This window comes from Dicentrarchus labrax, unplaced genomic scaffold, assembly GCF_905237075.1.
Source record: "Dicentrarchus labrax unplaced genomic scaffold, dlabrax2021, whole genome shotgun sequence".
Taxonomy (NCBI): Eukaryota; Metazoa; Chordata; class Actinopteri; family Moronidae; genus Dicentrarchus; species Dicentrarchus labrax.
This window is the reverse complement of record NW_026136714.1, coordinates 903,192-925,457: the sequence shown is the minus strand read 5'-3', so window position 1 is coordinate 925,457 and position 22,266 is coordinate 903,192. Positions and strand designations below refer to the sequence as shown.

The 22,266-nt window shown below is 42.8% G+C and overlaps 1 protein-coding gene across 6 annotated transcripts in view; it reads right to left on the bottom strand.

The window, feature by feature from the left end:
- Positions 1 to 21,829, bottom strand: part of cabin1 (calcineurin binding protein 1) — a 45,142-nt gene extending 23,313 nt beyond the window's left edge. Inside the window, exons 1-32 of one of the 6 annotated variants that reach the window (XM_051421929.1) lie at positions 21,597 to 21,829; positions 20,607 to 20,665; positions 19,820 to 19,912; positions 19,605 to 19,718; positions 19,009 to 19,143; positions 17,974 to 18,154; positions 17,738 to 17,867; positions 17,477 to 17,626; positions 16,964 to 17,271; positions 16,691 to 16,868; positions 16,471 to 16,604; positions 16,159 to 16,376; positions 15,529 to 15,601; positions 14,989 to 15,176; positions 14,767 to 14,904; positions 14,366 to 14,554; positions 14,035 to 14,277; positions 13,775 to 13,928; positions 13,562 to 13,677; positions 13,237 to 13,398; positions 11,504 to 11,710; positions 11,224 to 11,369; positions 10,250 to 10,511; positions 9,773 to 9,943; positions 8,894 to 8,983; positions 8,596 to 8,756; positions 8,288 to 8,499; positions 5,428 to 5,481; positions 5,254 to 5,319; positions 4,321 to 4,500; positions 3,767 to 4,161; positions 1,540 to 1,653 (exon numbers count right to left, since the gene is read on the bottom strand). In XM_051421929.1, coding sequence (XP_051277889.1) covers positions 1,540 to 1,653; positions 3,767 to 4,161; positions 4,321 to 4,500; positions 5,254 to 5,319; positions 5,428 to 5,481; positions 8,288 to 8,499; positions 8,596 to 8,756; positions 8,894 to 8,983; positions 9,773 to 9,943; positions 10,250 to 10,511; positions 11,224 to 11,369; positions 11,504 to 11,710; positions 13,237 to 13,398; positions 13,562 to 13,677; positions 13,775 to 13,928; positions 14,035 to 14,277; positions 14,366 to 14,554; positions 14,767 to 14,904; positions 14,989 to 15,176; positions 15,529 to 15,601; positions 16,159 to 16,376; positions 16,471 to 16,604; positions 16,691 to 16,868; positions 16,964 to 17,271; positions 17,477 to 17,626; positions 17,738 to 17,867; positions 17,974 to 18,154; positions 19,009 to 19,143; positions 19,605 to 19,718; positions 19,820 to 19,912; positions 20,607 to 20,609 — 4,965 coding nt within the window. In that variant the 5' untranslated portion in view covers positions 20,610 to 20,665; positions 21,597 to 21,829. Of the gene's footprint in view, positions 1 to 1,539; positions 1,654 to 3,766; positions 4,162 to 4,320; positions 4,501 to 5,253; positions 5,320 to 5,427; positions 5,482 to 8,287; positions 8,500 to 8,595; positions 8,757 to 8,893; positions 8,984 to 9,772; positions 9,944 to 10,249; positions 10,512 to 11,223; positions 11,370 to 11,503; positions 11,711 to 13,236; positions 13,399 to 13,561; positions 13,678 to 13,774; positions 13,929 to 14,034; positions 14,278 to 14,365; positions 14,555 to 14,766; positions 14,905 to 14,988; positions 15,177 to 15,528; positions 15,602 to 16,158; positions 16,377 to 16,470; positions 16,605 to 16,690; positions 16,869 to 16,963; positions 17,272 to 17,476; positions 17,627 to 17,737; positions 17,868 to 17,973; positions 18,155 to 19,008; positions 19,144 to 19,604; positions 19,719 to 19,819; positions 19,913 to 20,606; positions 20,667 to 21,596 lie in introns of those variants that run through there. The other 5 variants (XM_051421932.1, XM_051421931.1, XM_051421930.1 and 2 more) reach the window with 5 other exon arrangements.
- Between the last annotated feature and the right edge of the window lie 437 nt (positions 21,830 to 22,266).

Sequence of the window (22,266 nt, the reverse complement as noted above, 5' to 3'; positions counted from 1 at the left end):
GCCAATCATCCGCTCACAGCAAACACGCAGACAGCTCATTAGTCACAAACGTGGGGAGACACTTCACAGGTTCTTCCTCTGGGAGTTTCCATTAGCTAATACTGTGCAGTTAGCTCTTACGGTGAAGCTTTTTTTACTTACAAGTATTTTATGAACAGTGCTTCTGTGTGTGGTAGTTGTGAGGTATTCTGTTTATGTTTGCAAATGGAAGATAAATGTATTCCAAACCCTCTTCTAGCTGTGAAATGATTCTATATCTGTGCACTGATAGGCAGCCAGAGGTGAGATAAACAACTGAAAACCAACTAGCAGACCAATAAGAGAATGACTTCAGTGTCCACACATTTACCCAGCAACTAGGGATGCCCCGATCTGGATCAGTGTCATTTAAAGCAGTGTTTCCCAAACTGCTTTTTCTGGGGACCCACTTTCTAGGAATGACCAACCATGGCGACCCAATTCACAGTGAGAAGAGCAAATCTGTGCATAAATGGACTTTCCTGACCCTTTTTACTGCACTTGAACCGGTAAATCGCTCACTTAATGAGACAAAATGAGAACGTTAAGGAAAGGTTACCTCATCAGTAAAACAATGTGCATTTCTTTTTTATCACAGTGCATTTCACAGAAGTTAAGGAACTCATTTTTGCATCATCAGCAACACATGTGAGTGTCCCCATCTAGAACCAGTGTTTGGTTTGTCTGTTCAGGGCTACTGTAGGAACACGGCGGTTCAACATGGAAGGTGACCCGCTGTAGATATAAACGACTCATTCTAAGGCAACAAAACCACAACGATTCTTATCTTCAGGTGACTATACACTAATGAAAACATACCTATGAATATTATATGCAATTTCTGCCAATAGAGGGTCTTAAATGTTACACACTGGAACTTTAAATACTGAGTATCCGTTGATCCCGAGAGACAGACAGCCGAGAGTTGACACCAGCTGCACTGTGCATGAAAGCTTGAGGGGTAAAAACATTTGTGTGACAGCTGATAAAAACCAAGGATAGGATCGGGCTCAATCAGCAGATAATCAGCAGATACCGATCAGTTACAACATGCCTTGATCGGCCCAGATACAGATCTTTAAACATTAGTTCAACCAAGGTGCTTTTTGGAGTCTGTCAGGTCAGTACACGCTTAAGCGAAGTCTGACCTGACATCGGCACACAGCCAACGGCTGTGCAGGCTACCAGCGAACATATAATACCTTTAATTCATTTTCTGTTTAACTAAAGAATACTTATGGTAACACCTCCGATATGAATATCCAAGCCTTGCAATAGCTACCATTTAGCCCGTCAGATAATAGATTACAAGTAGGAATTTCCTTAAAAGTCACTCTGAGAAACATAAACAACTTTAAGTCCCAAGTCAGACGAACTAAATGTTTTCTGTTACTTACGTAACAATGGTAATGAGATCTCTGTGTGAGTAACGTAATGCCAATAAATCCAGCGATGACAGTCGTCTGACGTGAGGTGACATAATGACATGAACAGGAGGAAGTAAACACACAGGCAACTTACATTGAACAGGTTTGTCTTGTTTCTTTCACAGAAAAGTCCTTGTGCTGGCATGTGCTTCAGCTGTTGCCATGGGACACTGCTTCCTAGCAACACATCTCGAGCCCACTGTAGGTTCTGTGGTGAGAAATAAATAAATAAAAGAAAGATCACATACATGTGTATGTACACTTTTATATATACACGCACACACAGAAATCCTGATGAGGAAACCGAGAGGATACCCCTCCTTCATCAGAATAGATTGACAGAAGTGATAAACAGATGTATCTTTGCATGCAGTATTTAATATCTGCTAAAAAGGGGAAAAAAAAAAGAGAAAAGTAAATTATGCTCATTTGCAATCAGGAAAATGCAGACCTCTTTTCCCAGCGTGATGACTCACAAATCAGTGTCTACACCAGAGCTGTTTGAATAGATAGCAAGCCAACGCCACTTCATGTTATCTCTCACAAACCCGGTAGCATATAGCATGAAATTACAGGCTCCCTCTCCTCCCATCTCTGGAGTGAGGATGAAGTGGGCCAGTCAGAGCGAGTGGAGCGGTTTTTCTTGAAAACAAAAAGCGGCAAGATGCTTTTAACACTGGATGTGTCGGGTTGTGAGGGCAGCAAAGCAACCCGTGTCAACAGCATCACATCAACTGTCCGTGTCATCAAGTCGCTGCCTGGGTGCGTTCGCTTTCATCCAGGCTTCTGATGACTCCACTGGAGGCGAGAACGGAGGGAAACCTCACCACCTGTGTGAGCTTCCGTTTAAAAGTTATTCTATTTCAAATTGAACCTGAAGGAAGCTCTTTATTTAACTTTGTAATTTTAGTGCTTGTGACTATTAAGATGTAGCATATTAGGAGGACACTACAACTGGGAGCCATAAAACCCAGATTCAGTACTGTGGTCGAATGAGGATATTACAAAAGGGGCTCGAACATCATTTTATTACATTTAAAGATTCCACTGAGATTTTCAAGTTCAGCTTTGAATGTCTGCAGTCATATTACTATAAACAATAATGTAAATCCTCATTTTAAATAAAGTGATTCATTGGATTAAATGAGTACGATGGAACACAAGATTCAGAGTTGGACTTGGAGAGAGAGAGAGTGGTCGAGCTGGGTGAAGGATGAACGGAGAGAGGGAGCCCGGTTAGCGAGAACAAAGTTGTGAATCAGAGAAAATAAAAAGTTATTTGATTGTTTCACAGCGGTTCTCGAGCACAAATAAACAGCTGTACAACCCTGCAGGAAGAAGCCACGTTGCCCGGGGTTTCTGCAGGTTTCAACAGGATATATTTAAGACCTTTTTAGAGCCGTTATAAACACAATTTAATATTTTAATATTTTATGATTGGAATTGGTTCCATCTATGTTTCATTTTGTAGTTGTTGCAGCATGATCGATACAAATTCCCCAAAAAACATGACGGCGAGACTGAAAAATGCAACTTTATACAAATAACTTCAACCTGTCAAAGTTACATTTAAAACATCTGAAGGCCTAAATTTCAGACAATTGGATTTCAGACAGACATTGTGTGAATATCTGCAGCCAAAGCCACACTTCATCCCGTCCAGTGTGTATGTGTAGAGCTCAGCCTTGGTCAAACAGACACACAGACAGCAATGTAACCTCGGTTGGCACATTTGTGTGCGCAGCAGTCAAACATTGATTTAGAATTCGAATGTCAACGTTATGAACGAAGCTTCGAACTGCTTGTAACAGCCCTGTTAGAAAAGATAAAATATAAATAGCCCTTTTCAAACCCAATTCACCCTTATTGAGTAGGGACAAAGGCTTTATTAAAAAGGTTCGACAAACGGAGGGCTGACAGAAGGATGCCACCACAGTAAAGCTCGACACAAACTCCCTGTGCCAAACTGGCTGAGAGAGCACTGCGCTACCACCCACGCACACCTCTGCCCACAGAGCCTTATAGCCAACACAGGCTGTTTCAGCAACTCGTGTATCACTGCAGACCCGGCAGAAAACCCAAGGAAAACAAGATGAAACAGCCATGGCAGCTCTGATACAATTGTCACTAAAACAAATTAATGCAAATGTCACTTTTGAAGAAATTGTAGGAATTCTTAGCGAGCCCCATCTTCTGTAAATGTCACCATTAATGGCAGGGGATACTGATTATAGGTGTACGGCGTAGGTTTAATGGATGACTCGGCCTTTGAAATGCAACGAGGATGGACCAGTGCCATCAGTTAACAGGGGCGGACTGACCTGATGAGTCTTGCTGTTGGAGTAGAAGAAGGCCAGGCGGTAGAGACTCTTGTAGTGCTGAGGGAAGCGGCTGAGGCAGAGGAAGAGAGCGCGGACGCACATTTCCACCAGCATTCGTCTTTGGTCGGTGCGTTCCGCGGGTAGCGCCTTGGGCACCTCGATCACCTCAACGGGGGGCTCTGGCTTCCTCTTTCCCTCGCTGGCTGGGGTTTGAGGAGCGGCCTGTTGAGAGGGGGCTGACTTTGGAGGGGTGGCTGGGACAGGCAGAGGATTGGGACAAGGGTCAGTGGAGACCTTGGGGGCTGAAGCCTCGGGGAGCGTCACCACCACAGATTCGACTACTTCCTGGATAACTTTTTCTTCGGTCTGGATGCCAGAATGTTCTCCATGTGAGGCTGAAAGTAGGATTTAAATCAAAGACTTTAGGACTTTAATTCCACTGACTGTGCACACATTGAAGTACTTTTAGCTGAATGTAGTCAGTTAATGTGACATAACAGACAAAACAAACTAGTGGTACAGGTGAACGATCCGCCTCTTCCATCCGAGCGTACCTGTGTCCTCAGATGCAGACTGCCCATCCTTCACAGGAGTCGTGCTTTCTGATGACGACGAGCTGGCTTTCCCAGAAGCGGGTTTGTGGCTGCTGTCCTGGGAGCTGGCGGGATCTGTAAAGGCATCCTGGGTGGAGTTGGAGTCAGAGAGCATCACCACCTCACTGTCCTGACTGCGCTCTGCCAAAAACAAAAAACATCATGGGTGATGCTGCCAGTTGCACGGACCCAGGTCCAGACAAATTACTTCAGCCTTTAGGAGTAAACACACATATAAATACATTTTTCAGGTCCAAAAAGTGACAAAAAGTTACGTACTATAAGTGTTTATACAGTAATTTGTTGGTCAGTAAATTGAGGTTATTTTATTGTATGAATTTAAACCAATTATCCAAAATGAAGTGTAATTGCACACTGTAACAGCAGGCTGTGTAGGTCTGTTTCAAGCTGTTGGTTGATGACTTGTTTTTAAATGCCAAACATTCCCTGTTGTAATGTGGGGGAAAAAATAAATACAATTATGAAACAAAAATAGGTCATGAGCCACAAATCCTTATTAGTGCGTCCCTAATGACACATTGTTATAAAGGAGAGATGGTTTGTTTTTGTAAGTGGTCCAAAACCAAAATGCCAGCATTCCTCTTAATTGCCGTGTTGTGCAGCCTCAGCAATAAAAAATAAAAAAAGTCCTTGGCAGGGAACTGTAAATAACACAATCAGTGGGGCAACAAGCTTTTGCTATTTCAGTGAATAATGCACACAAGGGACTTTTCAAAAGATTCACAGTCATGAGCTAACAGCAAAGTTACTATGGTACTGTAACATTTGTGTAAACTGACAACTGTATATTGGGTGCTTCCTACAAGAATGCACTTTATTTAGGGTTAAAGACACAGCCTCTTAAGAGAGTTTGGTGGGTTTGAAGAGCAGTACCATTCAGGGAAGCCAGCCACATTGCAGACCTGGGCAGGCAGTAATCATGGTCAAACTCTGGTGAGGCTGTTGAAGATATGGGGAGCTGGTTTTAAAATAGAATCAAGAAAAAGCTGTATGTCTGAATTTATATTCAAAGAAATCAGCAATTTTCCTCAAAAATCAATCATTTACCTTTCATGACAAGTGAGGACAGATTTAATGCCACTCCCCTTGAATATGTAGAACCTGAGTCAGACACAAATATCTATGAGACCACACAAAACGTGCAGTGCAAGCGTTTGGAAATGTCAATCAATTATTCCCTCCTAAACTTAAAAACACATAACAGATCTCCAGTCAGTAAAGCAGCAACATGAATAAAAACACATGATACAAATCCAGAAAGTTGAAGACGATGAACAGGAGATCATAAAAACAAAAAAAAAGGAGCATTTTCCCAGATAATGATTGATAAAGCAATGTCTGAATCAGGCCCTACACCACCTTGATGTCACCTTGATGTGCTTTCAGACTCAAGCCAGAAACATTGGACACCTACAGGCAAACATGTGCATGGTGGGGTACTTTCTGACTTCAGTCTCAGGGTTGCGTGCCGATAACAGGCCAGCCGCATTCTTCCCGACTCTGCATTTTCACACTAATTGGCGATAATTGGAAATTATATCCAATTAGTGGAAAACAGCATTCACGCGAGCTTTTTGAAAAACATCTCCGGGGAGTTTGACTTTCTGTCAAATTAAGCCCACACCAAGCTCAAATTAAAATGTGACCACATGATACACCAGACATTTTTTAGCGTATTGTGATAGAGGGACTGACTTTTTGTCCAGTCGTGAAGACATTCACCCCCATTAGAACTACATGCATATAAATGGCAAAGCAGGTGGTAAAAAGCAAGCAGGCAAAGAGGTAGCAGGCAGGTAGGTAGGTAGGAAGGAATCTGGAAAGGGTGACAAAACTGGCAACATGGGCAATATGGCTGCGTTATTTGCACATTCAAGCTAAACATGACACATGGGGTGGGTGGACAGATGTCACTGGTTTTTGTCATATGGAAAGAATGACCAGCATTTCGGCCTCTGATTCAAAATACTCTGCTCAGGGTTAGAACTAATGAAACTGTTGACTCCCAATCCCTGGAATTAACTTCACCATACACTCAATGTGACAGTATGTGGCTGTTTTCTGTTAATTCTGACATCGCGGTTACACAGTAAAACACACAGTAAAACATCCTCAGACACACACACACAGACACACACACACACACACACACACACACACACACACACACACACACACACACACACACACACACACACACACACACACACACACAGTGTCATAGTGTTCAAGACAATCATGATTGCAACACTGCAAGTACAATAGCTTACATAAAGATGGTTAATGTGACTCAAAAAGGCCACTGTGGTTGTGTGCAGATGTACATTACTGGAAGCAACAATGTACTTCTAACACACTAACTGTTTTTCATGTTCAGCTTCATGAGAAAAACAAACATTTCTACACATTTGGGTTATAAACACTGAAAACATTCCTGATTATCAGAACTGCCATACATGCACATGACAGCTTTTATTCTTAACGATATAATAAAATCCCCAAATAGTCAGAATTTTGCGACTTTCAGCAAAACCTAATATGATGACTTCTGTTTATAACTTCACCATATAACTGGATTATATTAATTATATATGATGGATGAATTTAACTTTTAATTCTGAACCTTTTTCAGTGCTCAACAATGAGGATTGCCCAGTTGCTTGGGGAAAGTAAAATGCTGCACAATTAATCAAAACATGATCAAAATTGCAATATGCAAATCGCAAGCGCTGCAACCTTTTAAATCAGTAAAATATGTGATAAAAGCAGCATTATAATGAAGTACTGTAGAGCTGCGGAGAGGTCCTGACCTGCAAATCTTGTTCTCCAGATTTAAGAAAACATGTTTGTTTGGTAAAGACACAAACAAATGATGATTTTTTTGACGATTCTAACCTTTTATTTGGGCTGAAAATTACATTTGTGATGAAAGAAATTATAATTTGTGAAGCAAATTCAATATGATGTTTTTACCATCTCGTGCAGCTCTACAAACATCATCTCAATTTGTTACAGGAGAAAGTAAAAATTGACTTCAGGCAAGTAGATTTGTGACCCACTTTCCCCAAACCCATTAACGTTGAACCCTGTTTTTAGAGAAGTCTGTGATTGTTGCTGTTTGTGTAATGTACGTGTTTCTTCTGCTGCACTCAGGGGCCTCTTGAAAAGGAGATCTTAATCTCAATAAATTACCTGATTAAGTAAAGGTTATAATAACAAGGGAGGTGATTGCTGATAAATATGCAACCACTGTAACCAAGACTTAGTTATTATTGGCAAAGCACTCTGTATTTAACACCTGGAATATCTGACAATGCAAACAACTGTTTAACCAACTGTGCCAAACACACAGTGAAGCAGCAATCAGGATCACTGACAATTTATAATTTGGTAGCAATCGACAGAGACCTGATTGAGGCGACACAAAACACCCACAGGGCTGCAATATGGCACAGATGTCTCCATGATGCTATAGGCTGAAGGAAGTTACAACAAAGCAACAATTTTAGGAGAAGCAAGATGATTGGTGAGCAAAGAAATAAATCCAGCAAATAAGCAGCGACTAGAAATTGATGTTATTCCAGCGCACACACACACTCACACACACTCTCTCACACACACACACACACACACACACACACATATCTTAATGCTCTGCAAAACTCTAATCTCTTTGTTTCAACACTGCTGCTTTGTCAGGCATAGCGAATTAGTGAAATAATCAGCAGCCATATTGCCCATTTCACCACATCCCAATCACCCAGTGCATGGGGATCATCGTAACTGAAACCAAAGCCATTAAGCATGGTGATTAGCAATCTGAGCACTCCCCAGTGGGCTTCCTGTCCCAGTGCAGAAAGGGCAAAGAGCCCAACCCCAGAGACAGTGTCTAGGACTGGGACTGTACCATCAGCCTGCTGCTCCTCATGCCGCTGCTGCTGCCACTGCTGCCGTCGGAGTGTTTTGCGTTTGGCGTAATCGTGGTCAAACGGCGTGGCCACGTAAGGAGGGGATGTCAGACCTGGGGTGGCAGCTGATGGATGGGAGGAGCTGAGGACGTTCCCTATGCAAACTGAAGAGCAATTAAAGTCTTCGTCCATCATGGAGGGGGGTTTCTCCCTGTAATGAATCAAGAACGACGTTGAGATCGAACGTTCAGCCATGAGATTGAATTCTTTTTCGTCATTCCTGCTGGGTTATACATCAGTAGCTTACTTTTCATGGGACCTAGGCATGCTTGGCATACTCTTCTCTTCCCCCCTCGCAAATGGGCCGGTAGCAGCCTCAACCAGCAAGCTGAACAGCAGCTCGTGGTCCAGGTCAGGCTCACTGCCCTCTAGTAGTTTTAGGATGGTGGCACTGAGGCGGAAATGCAGCTAGAAGAAAAGAAGTTGGAATCAGGAAGTTTAACGGTGTCTTTAAATGTGAATTGCTTCCAAATCATTATCTTACATAACACAATCAATGTGACACAACATGAAACTACTTGAGCTACCAGCCACAGGTAGTTTACCTCCAGGGCCTCCATGGCCAGGTCAGGTGGATTGTGGTAATGGATTTTCCGGGGGTACCTGGCAGCTTCTTCATGCAGATAGTGTGCAGCCTACAAGTGTGAAGAGGAGAGACAGTCACGGACACAACACAATCACCTGGCAATACAAAAGAACAGACGAATGTAGGGAAGGAGCGCAGTAAGGAGTAGAAGACAGCTATGTGTGTCGACATCAGGGTTCACTGCGTTCACACTGCAACCCCCCACCCCACCCTTCATCCTCTGCTGACCTCTGTGACACAGCGTTTCATACAGGTTCTTCTGCCTCCACTGATCTAATCAGAACAACAGAGCTGTGACTAACTCCATACATTGTTCATTCGAAGAAGAAAAAACATCTTGCGAGGGTGGAAGGGCAGTGATCTTTGTTTCTGTAGGTGGGTTATGAAACAACTCCAGGGAGAGCGAGAAAAATGTCTGCAATCACCTTAGTACCGAAGGATTATTCCAATTACTTTCAACTAAGGCTTTAATTTCCCTGGCTGTTATCATAATGACAATTATATTGAACCTTTCTTGTCTTATTTCACTGACTTCTAATGTTTGCCCATTACACGGAAGTACTCAAATATTTGTTTATTATTAAAATTGTGTTTAATCAAGGACCTCAGGAAATGATTAATTTGAAACTCACTCTGTATGCAGGTCACATTGCAGTGTGTACTATTGTGTTAAACTGCCTGTATTTCTGTATTCACTGTATTTCTGACAGAGGGCTACTTCTACTACAATTCTCACCTAAATCGATCAATTACAATAACTGGAATAACGCCAGAGTAAATGAACACGTCATCGCTGCCGGTCAGGTAAAACTTGAACTTATAACCTGGGGTCGTTTACCTTTTTGTAAAGTTGCAGATATTCCACTGGTGTCTGTTTGCGTTTCTCGGCAATCTTCCCCAGCATGTAGTGAATGAGCCACTCTTCTTCGTCACTGTCACACTCGCAACGGGAAGCTCCCTGGAAACACTGGAACGCTGTTTCCAACATGGAGTCTCTCCTTTCTTCCATCTGAAACGACACACACAGACACAGACACACAGACACACAGACACACACACACACACACACACACACACACACACACACACACACACACACACACACACACACACACACACACACACAGTGGAGCCTTCGTGAGTTATTTGGCTCAGGGTGACGGATCAATTGACTCTACGACTCAATCACATGTGGAAGCAAGTGTGGAAGCAGAAGTGACATCTGTTTAGCTCGCACGTAGAAAATCTGACACAAAAGCTGACTTAACATAAACTGACAGGGAACACAGATGGGCAACAAGATAACTGTGCTCACCTGTTTAATCACCTCTGGGGGGAGCTCGTTGCGCCACTGCTTGAGCTGCCGCGAAGCAAACGTGTGCAGCGCATACGAGATGGTACCGTACTCGATCCACAGAGACAGGTTGGAGCTGTCTATCTCCAGGGCTCGCTTAAAGCAGTTAAGGACGGCCTGGGAGTGTTTCCAGATGGGAACGTCACTTTTCAGCTCGTTGGAGTTGAGCTTTTCCTGGATGCGGCTCGCCCTAGCTAAAGCCATACCTGCCCAGGAGTCAAACCTGAGGAAAGAAATGTTTTTAGTAAAGTCACTGCACTTAATGAATCTGAGTATCATTCGTTCTTTTCATACTTAATATAGAATCCAAAATCAGAAAATGAAAAAATGATTTGTTATTTTGTCATTCTTTTATAAATCCAAAACAAAACTACTTTTGATTTTATGTTCAAGTCTAAAATGGGAAATGAAAAAAACAGCTACGGGCAGAAATTGATTCTGTTTTTTATATTTCTGTTTCCAATTAGTGTAACCAGGGAGTTTGGCTACTGACTTCTTTGTGTGTTGGACTTAATAGTCTAACTGTAACAGCAAATACACACAGCGATGGTGCTACCTGATCTAATGTAATGAATATGACCTGGAACATGAATATAAGTGTTATAAAATGTCACTTTAAAGTCTTCACAGATAACGAAGAAACAGCAAAATGTAGCATATAAAGTACAAAAAATAAGCAGTTATTATGTTTTTCTGTTGGATTCATAAATTAATAATGAAAGAATGATTCATTTTCAGATTTTTGATTGGATATTGAATATGAAAAGAACAAATGATACACAGATTTTGATGTATAATTGTAAAATACAACATAAACCCTAAACATTCGCATTTATTTGCCAATATTCCTACCATACATTTTACCTTCAAAACAAAATTGGATTATGTTTTATAATGTGCACCAGCATCGACACTAGAGCAGAGAAATGAGCTACCTGTTGGGACACACGCATATATCATGCATGTAGAACTTGATGGCTTTAGACTGCTCCTTGTTCTTGAAATGGTAATCAGCCAACAGGTAGTAGATCTCATCAATGATTGGAGGGGCAGGAGCGCTGCCCTCAGGAAGGCAGGGGGCCTTAAAGAGATCACAAATTAAACATTTCTTTAAAAATAATCATCATGATTCTCAAAATGAAGAGAAAAACGTTCAACTGTTTAGCATGTCTGACTCAGTGGTGTTGTTCATTCAGTGTGGGCCCACCGACTGACCTTTTCTGTCATGCACTCAATGTAGGCTGCCACTTCATCCATGGTGAGGATGGGGGTGTCACTGGTGGGGGCGATGCCCGCAAACCTCCTCAACAGATTGGCCAATTCTGCAGACACCGTGCTGGTCTTGTAGCTGTCAAACTCAGGCAGCGACTTTGGTTTGAAATACTGGAACATAAAGAGGGCATCGCACCACAGCAACTCAACCTGCAAAACACAGATTCATTCCACAGTGAACATTAGTGTCACGGTCCACGGTAATAGAGTGTAACACACAGCACCGGAGCAAATTAGTGGCGTTGAGGTCTCCTGGGGGCTCTTGTCTTGCACTGTGGTATTAATTACAGTCAAAATGCCAGTCATCTAAATGCACAGCTGTGGGAATGACAGCCACCTGGTGGCTGGACACGTGCATTACAGAAACACACAAGACCAGAGGCTGCAGCCACAAAGCTTCCCGGGGCAAATGAGCAGAGTTGGACAAGTTACTGAAAATTAGTAATTAGTTAGTTACTTCTCTCAAAAGTAATTTAATTACTTTACCAATTATCGCATATAAAAGTGATTAGTTACTGGGAAAGTAACGTTTGTGTTACCTTTAAATGTATGCTTCAGTTATCTTATTAATGCACACAGCTGTCAGCTATATCGTGTTTCTGTGTTTAATCAAGTTATTAATCCTCCCAACTACCAGAGGGGACAGCAAGGACTAGCGTTCAATAAGCTACACTTATTGTCTTGGTTAGTAGACAGGAGGATTTAGTAGAAGACCCACACAGATGTACACATTAACCGAGTTTTGCTACTGTAGTTAGTTCATTTGTGATTATATTTTATGAGCAGAAAGCAAGATCACATTGCCGGAGCCTTCTAGGGCACCATATGGTCAGGTGATGTTAGATAATAAACCGGAAAATCGCAGGGATATGCTCGGATTTGCTTCTCCGTCGACTTCTTGTCCACTATTTTCAGTTAAGACAAAAGTAATGAGCACATTTCAGTAATTGTAATTGCATTACTTTATCTGAAAATGTAATCAGTTACTTTACTAGCATTACTTTACAACGTGTTACTGCCAACACTGGCCCTGAATCACAGTATTATTAGAATTATGAGACTGTGGGAGACTCATGTTCTAAATTCAAGTCAACCTGGCTCACCTCTGCTGTTAAGACGGCTCCAAAAGGTGAACAAATGAACGTTAGGAGTGTCTGGCTTCACGAGGTGGAGACAGAAGAGGGCACAAAAAGCTAAACCACAGATCTGACTGTGCAGGTATGTCGTTTGTGGTTCATCTAAAACGTGTTCACATTTCTCCCTCAGTGAATTAACGCTATTATGCCATTAATGCAATTTCATGTCCCACCCAATTTATTTCAATGACACCAGACGTGTGCACTCTGCAAGCCGACAAAACAACATTAATGGATAAAGCGGCCATTAAAAGCAGGCTTCCTCGGTGCTGTGAGGGTCAACGAGAGCACATGTTTGCGTCACTGGCAGCCTGCTCCCGTTCAAACACTCTACGCGTGTACGTCTGCCAATACAGGTGAGAAATCATACCAATTAGTCAAAGCCTTGAGGCATTTTCACCACCTCTTCACTATTTCACCGCCTCTTCAACGCCATTTAGCCATTATCTAAATACCAGCTCACACACATTTGGACTTTTTTTTGTTTTACATTCTCAATTACATAACATGTTGACTTTTAGAAGCGTCGGAGGGAGTGACCTGTGGAGATGAGTGGTCCTCAAGGTAGCGGGCCTTGCTCTTCTTACTGGGGTAGCCATAGAGGCAGAAGAAGCACTGTTCCAAAGCCATCTCCAACTCCTCTTTGTAGGGGTGAGACGTATTGCTGGATGAGGCTGCAAGCTCTTTTTCCAAAACCCGAACCTACACCAAACATAAGAATAAAGCTCCATCAGTCACACTAACACACAGAAATATAGGTCAGGTCTATGAGCAAGAAAGCACAGCAGATATTATTTCAATCTTTCCATTTCTTTTTGAATTAAAGAAGGCATTCGCAGTCCTACAGACAAATCTTCAAACTTACAAAGAACTTGAGGAGGGCTCCCTGTGAGTTGCAGCACAAGGAGCGTCGGCCGAGATACTCATGGGCTGTGTTCAGAAGCATCAGGGAGGAGGGCAGCATGGGAGTGTCTGAGTCATCTGAAAGTGAGACTCGGCAGGGTCACTGAGTGTAGCGACTACCACGGCGTTAACACCGAGGGAAAACTGAAGGCATGAAAACAAGAAGTCAACAAACCTTCATCATCCCCTACAGACATATGCTGTCGAAGCATACAGTCAAACGCAGCCTCCTCGTGTTTGATAATGCGATACAGGACAATCCAAGGCAGCACCGAGAAGAAGTAAGGCTCCTTGGGATCGTCGGAAGTGCTCATGCTAAGATCGATCAGCTGAGAACACAACAGAAACCACACAATGAATTAAAATCCCACAAAGGCTTATCAGTCTCTTATTACAGTATCACTTTAACTGCGTTGCATTTAGCTTCTTTCTAACCTGAATTAGGTTGTTTGCCAGTCGAGCCATGCTAGAGAAGTGGGGGACTTTGCTCAGGAGCGCTGGGTCTTTGGTGAAGCAGACCTCAATGCCATCGAGCAGCTTTCGAATGGTGCTGACCCACTCCTCCTTAGTGGGGGGTGGGCTGTTTGAAGCAGAGTTGAGCTGCTGCAGGGCTTCATTCAAAGCCAGCTCGCTGCACTCCAAACACTGCTGGTGGTCCTCCATCTTCAGCAGCGAGTTCTGGCCAGAAAATTCAGTGAATAAGAAGCGTCAGCCATTGAGAACGTTATATACAGAATCAAATTGATACTGTTGTAGCATATCTTACCTGCATTAGCATCAGCTGAGCCGGCCGCTCTGGTGCTGAGCTCACAAACTCCAGAGGTTTACTCCTGCTGCCATAATTAAGAGTGGGCTGCAGCAGGCGCACAACAGACTCAAAGTCTGCAGACTCAAACAGACGCTGGATCTCCTCCAAAGACTGACAGCGCTCCAGAGACTTCAGCCTCTTGTCAATCTGTCCATGGGGATAGAGGAAACCCAAAATAAACCCACACACAAAACAGCTAGAATTCACTATTATGCAAAAAAAAGAAGTGAAGATCAACAGAAAAACTGAGATACTCAAAGTATGGACGAGCAATATTTCTTTTCATATCTAATGAAAGTGTTAAGGACATTTTATTTTATATATGAATGATAATATGTTTTATCAGCCAGCACACTGACCTCCTCCACAGAGATTGCTGCATCTACACGCAGGTTAGGCAGGTTGATGGTGTAATGTTTCCCTTCAGGAGTTTTTGGTTTGCTCTGCAGCAGGCCTGTACAGACATCATAGCTCTCCAGGGCCAACTCCATGTCTCCCTGAAAAATCAAAAGGCACACTTTACAAGTCACATCTGGCTGAGCTGAGTGGAAAGGACTCACACAGCAAAATGTAGACTGTACCTGCAGGGCCAGGAATCGTGCCTTGAGCCAATAGACACGCACCATGACGTCCAGCCAGTGGTCCTCAAACAGATCCTTTTGGGATGAACCTAAGGCCAGGAGTAATAAATCACCCTGGAAGTGCTGCCCAGGAAATTCTGAGTCAGCCGCATCACTGCCGGGACCAGTGCTGCTTCTTCTCGGAGACACTAGACAAAGAAAAAAACATTATAACAAGTGTAAACATCTGCATTTGTTCCCCACAAGTGACTCATATTTTAAAAAATCCTGTACATTATCATGTTTAGAACTGTAACTACAGTGCCCCCTTCAGGACAATCCGTTTTTCAAAACTCAAAAAGGGAACAAAGACATTTAGCCCATTTAGGTGTGATTAATATTTTATCTGCAGTGCTTGAGATGTGACATGTAACACACTGACAAACCTTACAGCAACCCTGTGGGCTACGTAGTGTAGCTTCGACACACTGCAGCACAGTAAAGCATCAAACAGGTTTATCTAAATCTAATCAGAGCAGATGTGTGTTAGCTGTTACTTACCAGTCTTCCCTTTGTTGTGTGACCATTGTTCCAACTGCAACTCCATACACGCCAAGCTCATGGCCAACATTTCCTGTACATGTAGCAGATATAAAGACATATTAGAGGTCATTATGTGTGGCTAATATGAGGCTAACTCTGATGAAAAACTATAGTTATGTCCCTGATTTCCTTTTAAGAAGAAAATCTAAACCTGTACTAGACCCTGGAGTCTGCTGACAACGGCCAAGTTTTGATTGCAATGCTCTATTATGTATCATATGTGTTTTGATTTGATCGCAAACTGATCAAAAAATCATGCTGTGATCAAAAACGTTTGACATTTATGTAACTTTTGTTCTGGAAATTGCTCAGGAAACCTCTTTATTGTCAGTATAGCTAGGAAAGCCATCCAGAGGCCGTCTAGTGTGTGGTTGTACAGTTTCATGAGGCTGTGATTATCTTAGAGGTCCCAGTAGGTCCCCGTGGAATCTTTAAGATGGAAGTACAACAAAGATTTTACATTTCATATCACACCAAAGTGAACCCTTTAAAATAAAAACTCTTAATAACGACACATTGCTGTGAGTCTCGGGCTTACAGGAAATCTAAAACTGCAATCAGATTCAAGAAATGAACCAGTTTATTTACCCGGATGTGGTGGCTGCTGCAGTCCCGAAGCAGAGGGTTAGGAAGACCACTGCTGTGCTTCCTCCAGGTCTGATAGACCTCCAGTACGACAGCAGACAGCCCCCGAGGCCACTCCTCCAGGAACTTCTGACCCACTGCTTTCAGATAGCGCATCATCAGGTCCAGTATGCCTCCATTGGTCATATTATTGAGCAGGAAATTGTGGACATCCTGTTGCTCTACAGAAGGAAATGAACAATTTGTTGATGTGACAGAAACAGCAACAAGGCATGACAGTGTGCTGTAAATACACATCAATGCTACGCTACGTACCAGATTCCATGTATTCAACTGAGTCAACAGGCAAGCAACTCCCATGTAGAGGCTGCATGTCCTCCTTCCCATCACACTGCGTCTCCAGATTACTCAGACTCTCATCGTCGTTATCAGGATCAAACTTCCTTAGCCTAAGACCAACCAGAAAGTGTTTAATCAACAGAACCAGAAGGAGCCATGTGTTTATGTATTGTGTATTAGGTTTAGAGTTAGCTACCTGGAAGGCAGGTATTTAAAAAGCAGTTCCTGAAAATCAATCTTCTCTTCCTTCTTGCATTTTGTGTTTCGAACACGCGCCGAGCGTCGCTTGGCTGTCTCCCCGCTATCTTCCACTGTGCGCTTCCTTTTCGGAGCTTTCTTCACTTTATCCGTCAGTGACACTTCCATTGCTGTCGCTGTGAACATGCAGCAGGACAAAGAAAAAGAACATCTCATAGAATATTACTTAGACAGCTGCTAAGAAAGCAAATAATTAAGAGGAACTACTCACCGACTGGGGGAGCAGAGGTGGTGACCTCCACGGTGGTCTGGCTGGGGGTGATCTGAGGCTGCATGCCGGGCTGGGGCAGCACTGCTGGCTCAGGGAGGACCATTGGTGGCAGGGAGGAGCTGGGGCTGCTGCTCAGCACAGTGGTCTGGCCCATACTGACGGGGCTGCTGGGTTGGGGGAGGTTCTGCAGGCAGTTTGGGTCGCGGTACTCTGATAAGTCAATTCTGCGGCCAAGACTCGGCCGTGGGGGCTCACACGTGGTCTGATGTCTGTACATCGCAAGAAGGCTTTCGCCCACATGCTTCCATCTGAGATACAAAAAGAGAACAGTTCATTAAGGAGGTCAAAGTTTAGTTCATTGTCAGTGGAGATCAACCAACAATGTACAGTATATCCCTTCTCAGCATGTTCTAGCTCTGCCTGAGTATTTACTGGTCTATCCTCAGGAAGACAAATTCAAACTAAACCCCCCAGGCTGGAAAAAGAAAACACTCAGAGCGACGCAGTACTCACGAGAGGCAGCGGATGGGCTGAACCAGGACGAGATCAGGTTTTGGTTCACATTTAGAGAGAGCCTGTCTGCGCTTCCGCATCTCCAGTGCCTCTTCCACGATGGATTCACGCTCCTCTTTCTCCACTTCCACATAGTGAATGGACATATCACTGCAAATGACCCACAGCAAAGCACAGAGGTTCGTCAGTGATGTGAAAGCATAGAGCTGCAGCTAGAGCAGTCTGAGACAGATAGAGGAATAAAAGGTGAGGTGACTTCACCATTTCATGAACATCTGCATCGTATCCCTCTTCAGACAAGGCTGCTCCTCAAAGATTTTCTCCTTCAGCACCAGGCCTTTAGTGTAACAGTGATCCCTCTCTAGGGCTTTGGCGATGAAGTACAAACAGCCTGGAAATAAGCATGCATATGACAGTTACTGTTCTTTCCGTACTTGAGCTGCATTGGTAATGAGAATGGATACGGCACAAAGAGCTTATGATGATGTATTACATACAGGTGTAGTCGCTGAGTGTGTAGAGAATAGTTATGAGGTTGTCCAGGCAGGGCCAGTGGTCTGGGTTGCAGTGCAATCCCTCTTCGAAGGCGTGTCGAGCCAGAGGAATGCGCACCAGTCGCACAGCAACCTGACCGATTTTGTACCACATGTTCACGTCGGTGGAATCCAACATAACCGCCTGAGAGGACAAACAGAGCAGACAATATAGTATGAACACCCAGCACAGTGTTCTTGATGTGCATTAAAGGCATACTGAGTAGGATTTTCCTTAAAAAAACAACGTACAGACTCATACAATCATAATCCCTCTCAAGCTGCCTGTATTTTCTTATCTTGCTCTGTACGGGACATTTATGGGCGTCAACCTTTGGGCAGCACAGTGTCTGAGGTAGCAAATAGATTGCTGTCTCTCTCTCTCTGTCTGCTCTCCAGCGCTGGCACAGCACTAAAATGAAGTGTGGAGATAGGACTGGCCATGCGAGACAATGGACGCGTAAACAGCTGCAGCTCTGTGGGTCTGTTTGACCGAGGGCGGGGCTGAGTTGGATACAGCAGACAGTGCAGCTTCGACACAAAATCCAGCAATGTGCACATTTCTGTAAGACTGGGCGAACGGGTGGGGGTCCTTTAGAGCGTAACTAAGGCTGCAACTAACAATTATTTTCATCATCGTTTAATCTGCTGATTATTTTCACGATTAACAGATCAATGTTATGCTGTGTCTGAGTCTATAAAATGTCAGAAAATTGGGAGAAATGCTCATTTCAATTTCCCAGAGTGACGTCTTCAAATTGCTTCTTCAAAACCCATCATTAATGACATAAAAGTCCTCACATTTCAGAGCTGAAACAGCAAATGGTTGACATTTTTTGATGATCAAGATAGCTGTATATACCATTGCTCTCAGTTGAGTTGAGTAATGGTGCATTTACAAACAGTACAGAAAAATCCACCTCAATATGCCTTTAAAGACACATTTAGTTGCACGAAGCGGTATGACGCCAAGAACGATAAACTGTTTTATAGTTTTACCTCCAAATAAAACTCCATAGCGGTCTCCAAGTCATCCCGCGTTGCAGCCATACTAGCCAAGTTTTTAAAAGTAGAATATTTCAGCATCAGTCCGGGATGCTTGAGACCCACTCGCTGATCATCCGAGGGCAACGCCTAAAGAATTAGAGGATAAATCAAATTTGGCACCAAAAAACACAGAGTAAAGCAGATTAATTCTTCTCCTGTACAAGGTCAGGGTTTGTATGAACGTAAAAGTTAAATTCAAAGTTTATTTAATCAGTAAAACTGAATTTTGGCTCTTTAAAACTGAATTTTGGCTCTTTAATCTGAATTTTTAGACATGAATTGTTGGCACAGTATTGCAGAGAAAATAAGAGAAATATTTGGGACAGCTCTACCGGTTGTTTTTGCACAACTGAATTTGGATATAAGAAGTTAAATTAGGGGAAATAAATCCTGACCATGTCTGGATATCACTCAGAATCATTATTGTGATTATGTGACAGCACTACGCCGGTCCCAATTACATCCCAGATATTTTTATACTCTGCAACCATATAAACAAAGACTTTGTGACAAACCTTGACAGGACTGTATGCTGAGTGATATTTTACCTCTTTGAGCAGCGGAGTTTTGAGGAGTTCATGATAAGCCTTGGCAGACTCCTCCAACTTGTCATGTTTTTGCAGATCTAACGCTTTGTGGTATAAAGCGAATGCCTCGGCTTCCTGTGGACAGAGATCAAAGACAAATCAGACAACTTCATTTTAGATCTACAGAGTCTGCATTAGTGGACGGGCCCGCTGATTCTTCTGCACATAGTCTGTACCTGAGCCTCTTTTGTCTGACTCTTGGTACTTCTCAGTGGGTCTTGGGATTCATCCGCAGCTGTCGAAGCAGCATTCAGTGCTGCTATGCGAATCTGTAAAGAAACACAGGAAAAGAAGGCAAAGCCCTTAAGCAGGCAGATATACAGGGGAGGGTAGAACAGTCTGCACAATCCAGTGATGTGTGAGTCGGCTCTTTTCTTTCTCTGATGATTGATACAGGACAGGATAATAGGATGAGTCTAGTATTTGTTAAATATGATCCAGAAATTTCTCACTTAACTAACTGAATAATTTAAAGATCCAGAGTGTAGGATTTAGTGGCATTTATCAGTGTAGTTGCAGATTCACGTTCCTCCTCACCACTACAGCGGCTGCAAAAGTTGTTTCATAAACTTTCTAGAGACAGTTTTGGTTCTGGGCTACTGTAGAGACATGGTGGCCCAACGTCTGTAGATAAAAATGTCTCATTCTGAAGTAACAAATTCTTCTTTTTAGGTGATTATATTAATGAAAACACATCTATGAAAATCACATATAGTTATATAATAGTTACACACCGGACCTTTAAGTGATATATGTGCACACATCCCAATTACAGGTCAAAACGTTGTTGAAATGTTAAATAAATAAATTATAAAAGCCAGAAGAGGTACTAAATGAAGAGAGTGGACTCTTCTTGCTGAGCTGAGCTAAAAAGAGACAGAATTCGCATCACTAGGACAAACACAAGGAGTACTGACTCAGAACAGCTTCCCTGGATAAACTCCATGTTTTAAAAGGTCTTACCATTTTAATATGTGGAGAACGGACCGCCCACCTTCACGGTTTGCAGCTTCTGATTGGATCTTAGGAACATATGGAAAGAGAGCAAAATGAGAAAGATAAAAGAAGGAAAGATTCAGCAGGAAACAGAAAAACATACAACTCATAAAACCTTTAGAGAAAACGAATGCTGGAACGTTACATACACACATATCTATCTAATTACAGCCATGGGAAACAATGGTTGTCACAGTATTTGTCTCAGCACATATAAATCCCTGTATTTTGTGTTCGAGCTCTCAAATTCTGACACAAAAAAACTCTTATTCGTCCATAAATTAATAAAAACTACCAAGACGTTTAAGATCCAGCAGAGAGACACATTTCCAACAGACAGTAACCTACAATGGCTTTTATTTACTAATGCCTCGTCTTCATTCGTTATTCATTCACTCAGTGCAGCGCTTCAATTATAGATCTAAAGCCTGAAGACTTGAACACAAGCTGTACTGACAGAGCCTTCACTCTCTGATCCACTATTGTCTCTCTCTCTCTCTTTATACTGGTATATAGGAGCAATATTCACAGGAAATAATCTACACAAACCTCCTGCAGCTACTGGGCTCACTGTGCAGTTGTTCTCTACTCTTACTGCTGTGCATTAAAATACAACGTGAATATGAATGAACACAAGAGAGAGAGAGAGAGAGAGAGAGAGAGAGAGAGAGAGAGAGAGAGAGAGAGAGCTTCTGGGGCTAACCAAGCAATGCAACCAGGTGTAGTCAGACGTTAGCACAGTTGCTAACAGAAAGGAGCTTGGGATTGACTAGCTACCCCCCCTTAAACATAGCCTGGTTAGCTTAGCACTGCTGGTAGCCTCGCTGGAGAGTCACACACACACACATCAGGAGGTAAATACGTCCTCCATAGCGACCTTAGCATCACTAGCAGGTGTTAGCTACGTGAGCTAACGGTTAGCTACTGTTTCACCGGGTGAGGAGCTCGGCGACTTACCGCTCATTCCCGGCTCATTCCCGGCTCATTCCCGGCTCATTCCCGGCTCATTCCCGGTTCAATCCCGGTTCACCTACATGTGTGAACGTTGCTGTTACGACAACGAGCCGGTGAGACGTTACAAAAGACAAACAAACAAACAAACAAACAAACAAACGGCGGGGAGAGGACGAAAGTTTCAAACTTCATTTATTCTCCATCCTTTGTTGTTGTCAACGTCAGGGGCGTTTGCGTCACGGCGTGACGTTCGCTGCCCGCCGTTTAGTAACGTCGTCCCTGATTGGTCAATACGCCGTGGGTGTAGTCATGTGACCAATGAAACCAGACCAGCCGCACACACACACAGCGGTGAAGTCAGTTGGAGGTAAATGAGCTGCAGGTACTAAATGAAACGCAGAATGTGTGATAATATAGACACACGTAACTATTTAACTTTAGTTTTTACTCATACATTTGAAAGTTGCGTTAAAATATATCTTAAAATACAGTTTTTGGCCTATTTTTATAGTAAAAACACCAAATTATATAGACAACAATTTAACTTTACTTTTTACCCATGTGCATTGTGCGATTCTGAAAACAAGTTTTTTAAACCTTTCAGAGTTGTGTTAAACCTTGACTTAAAGTACATTCATTAGCCTATATTTATTTAAATTATAGAAAGCCACCT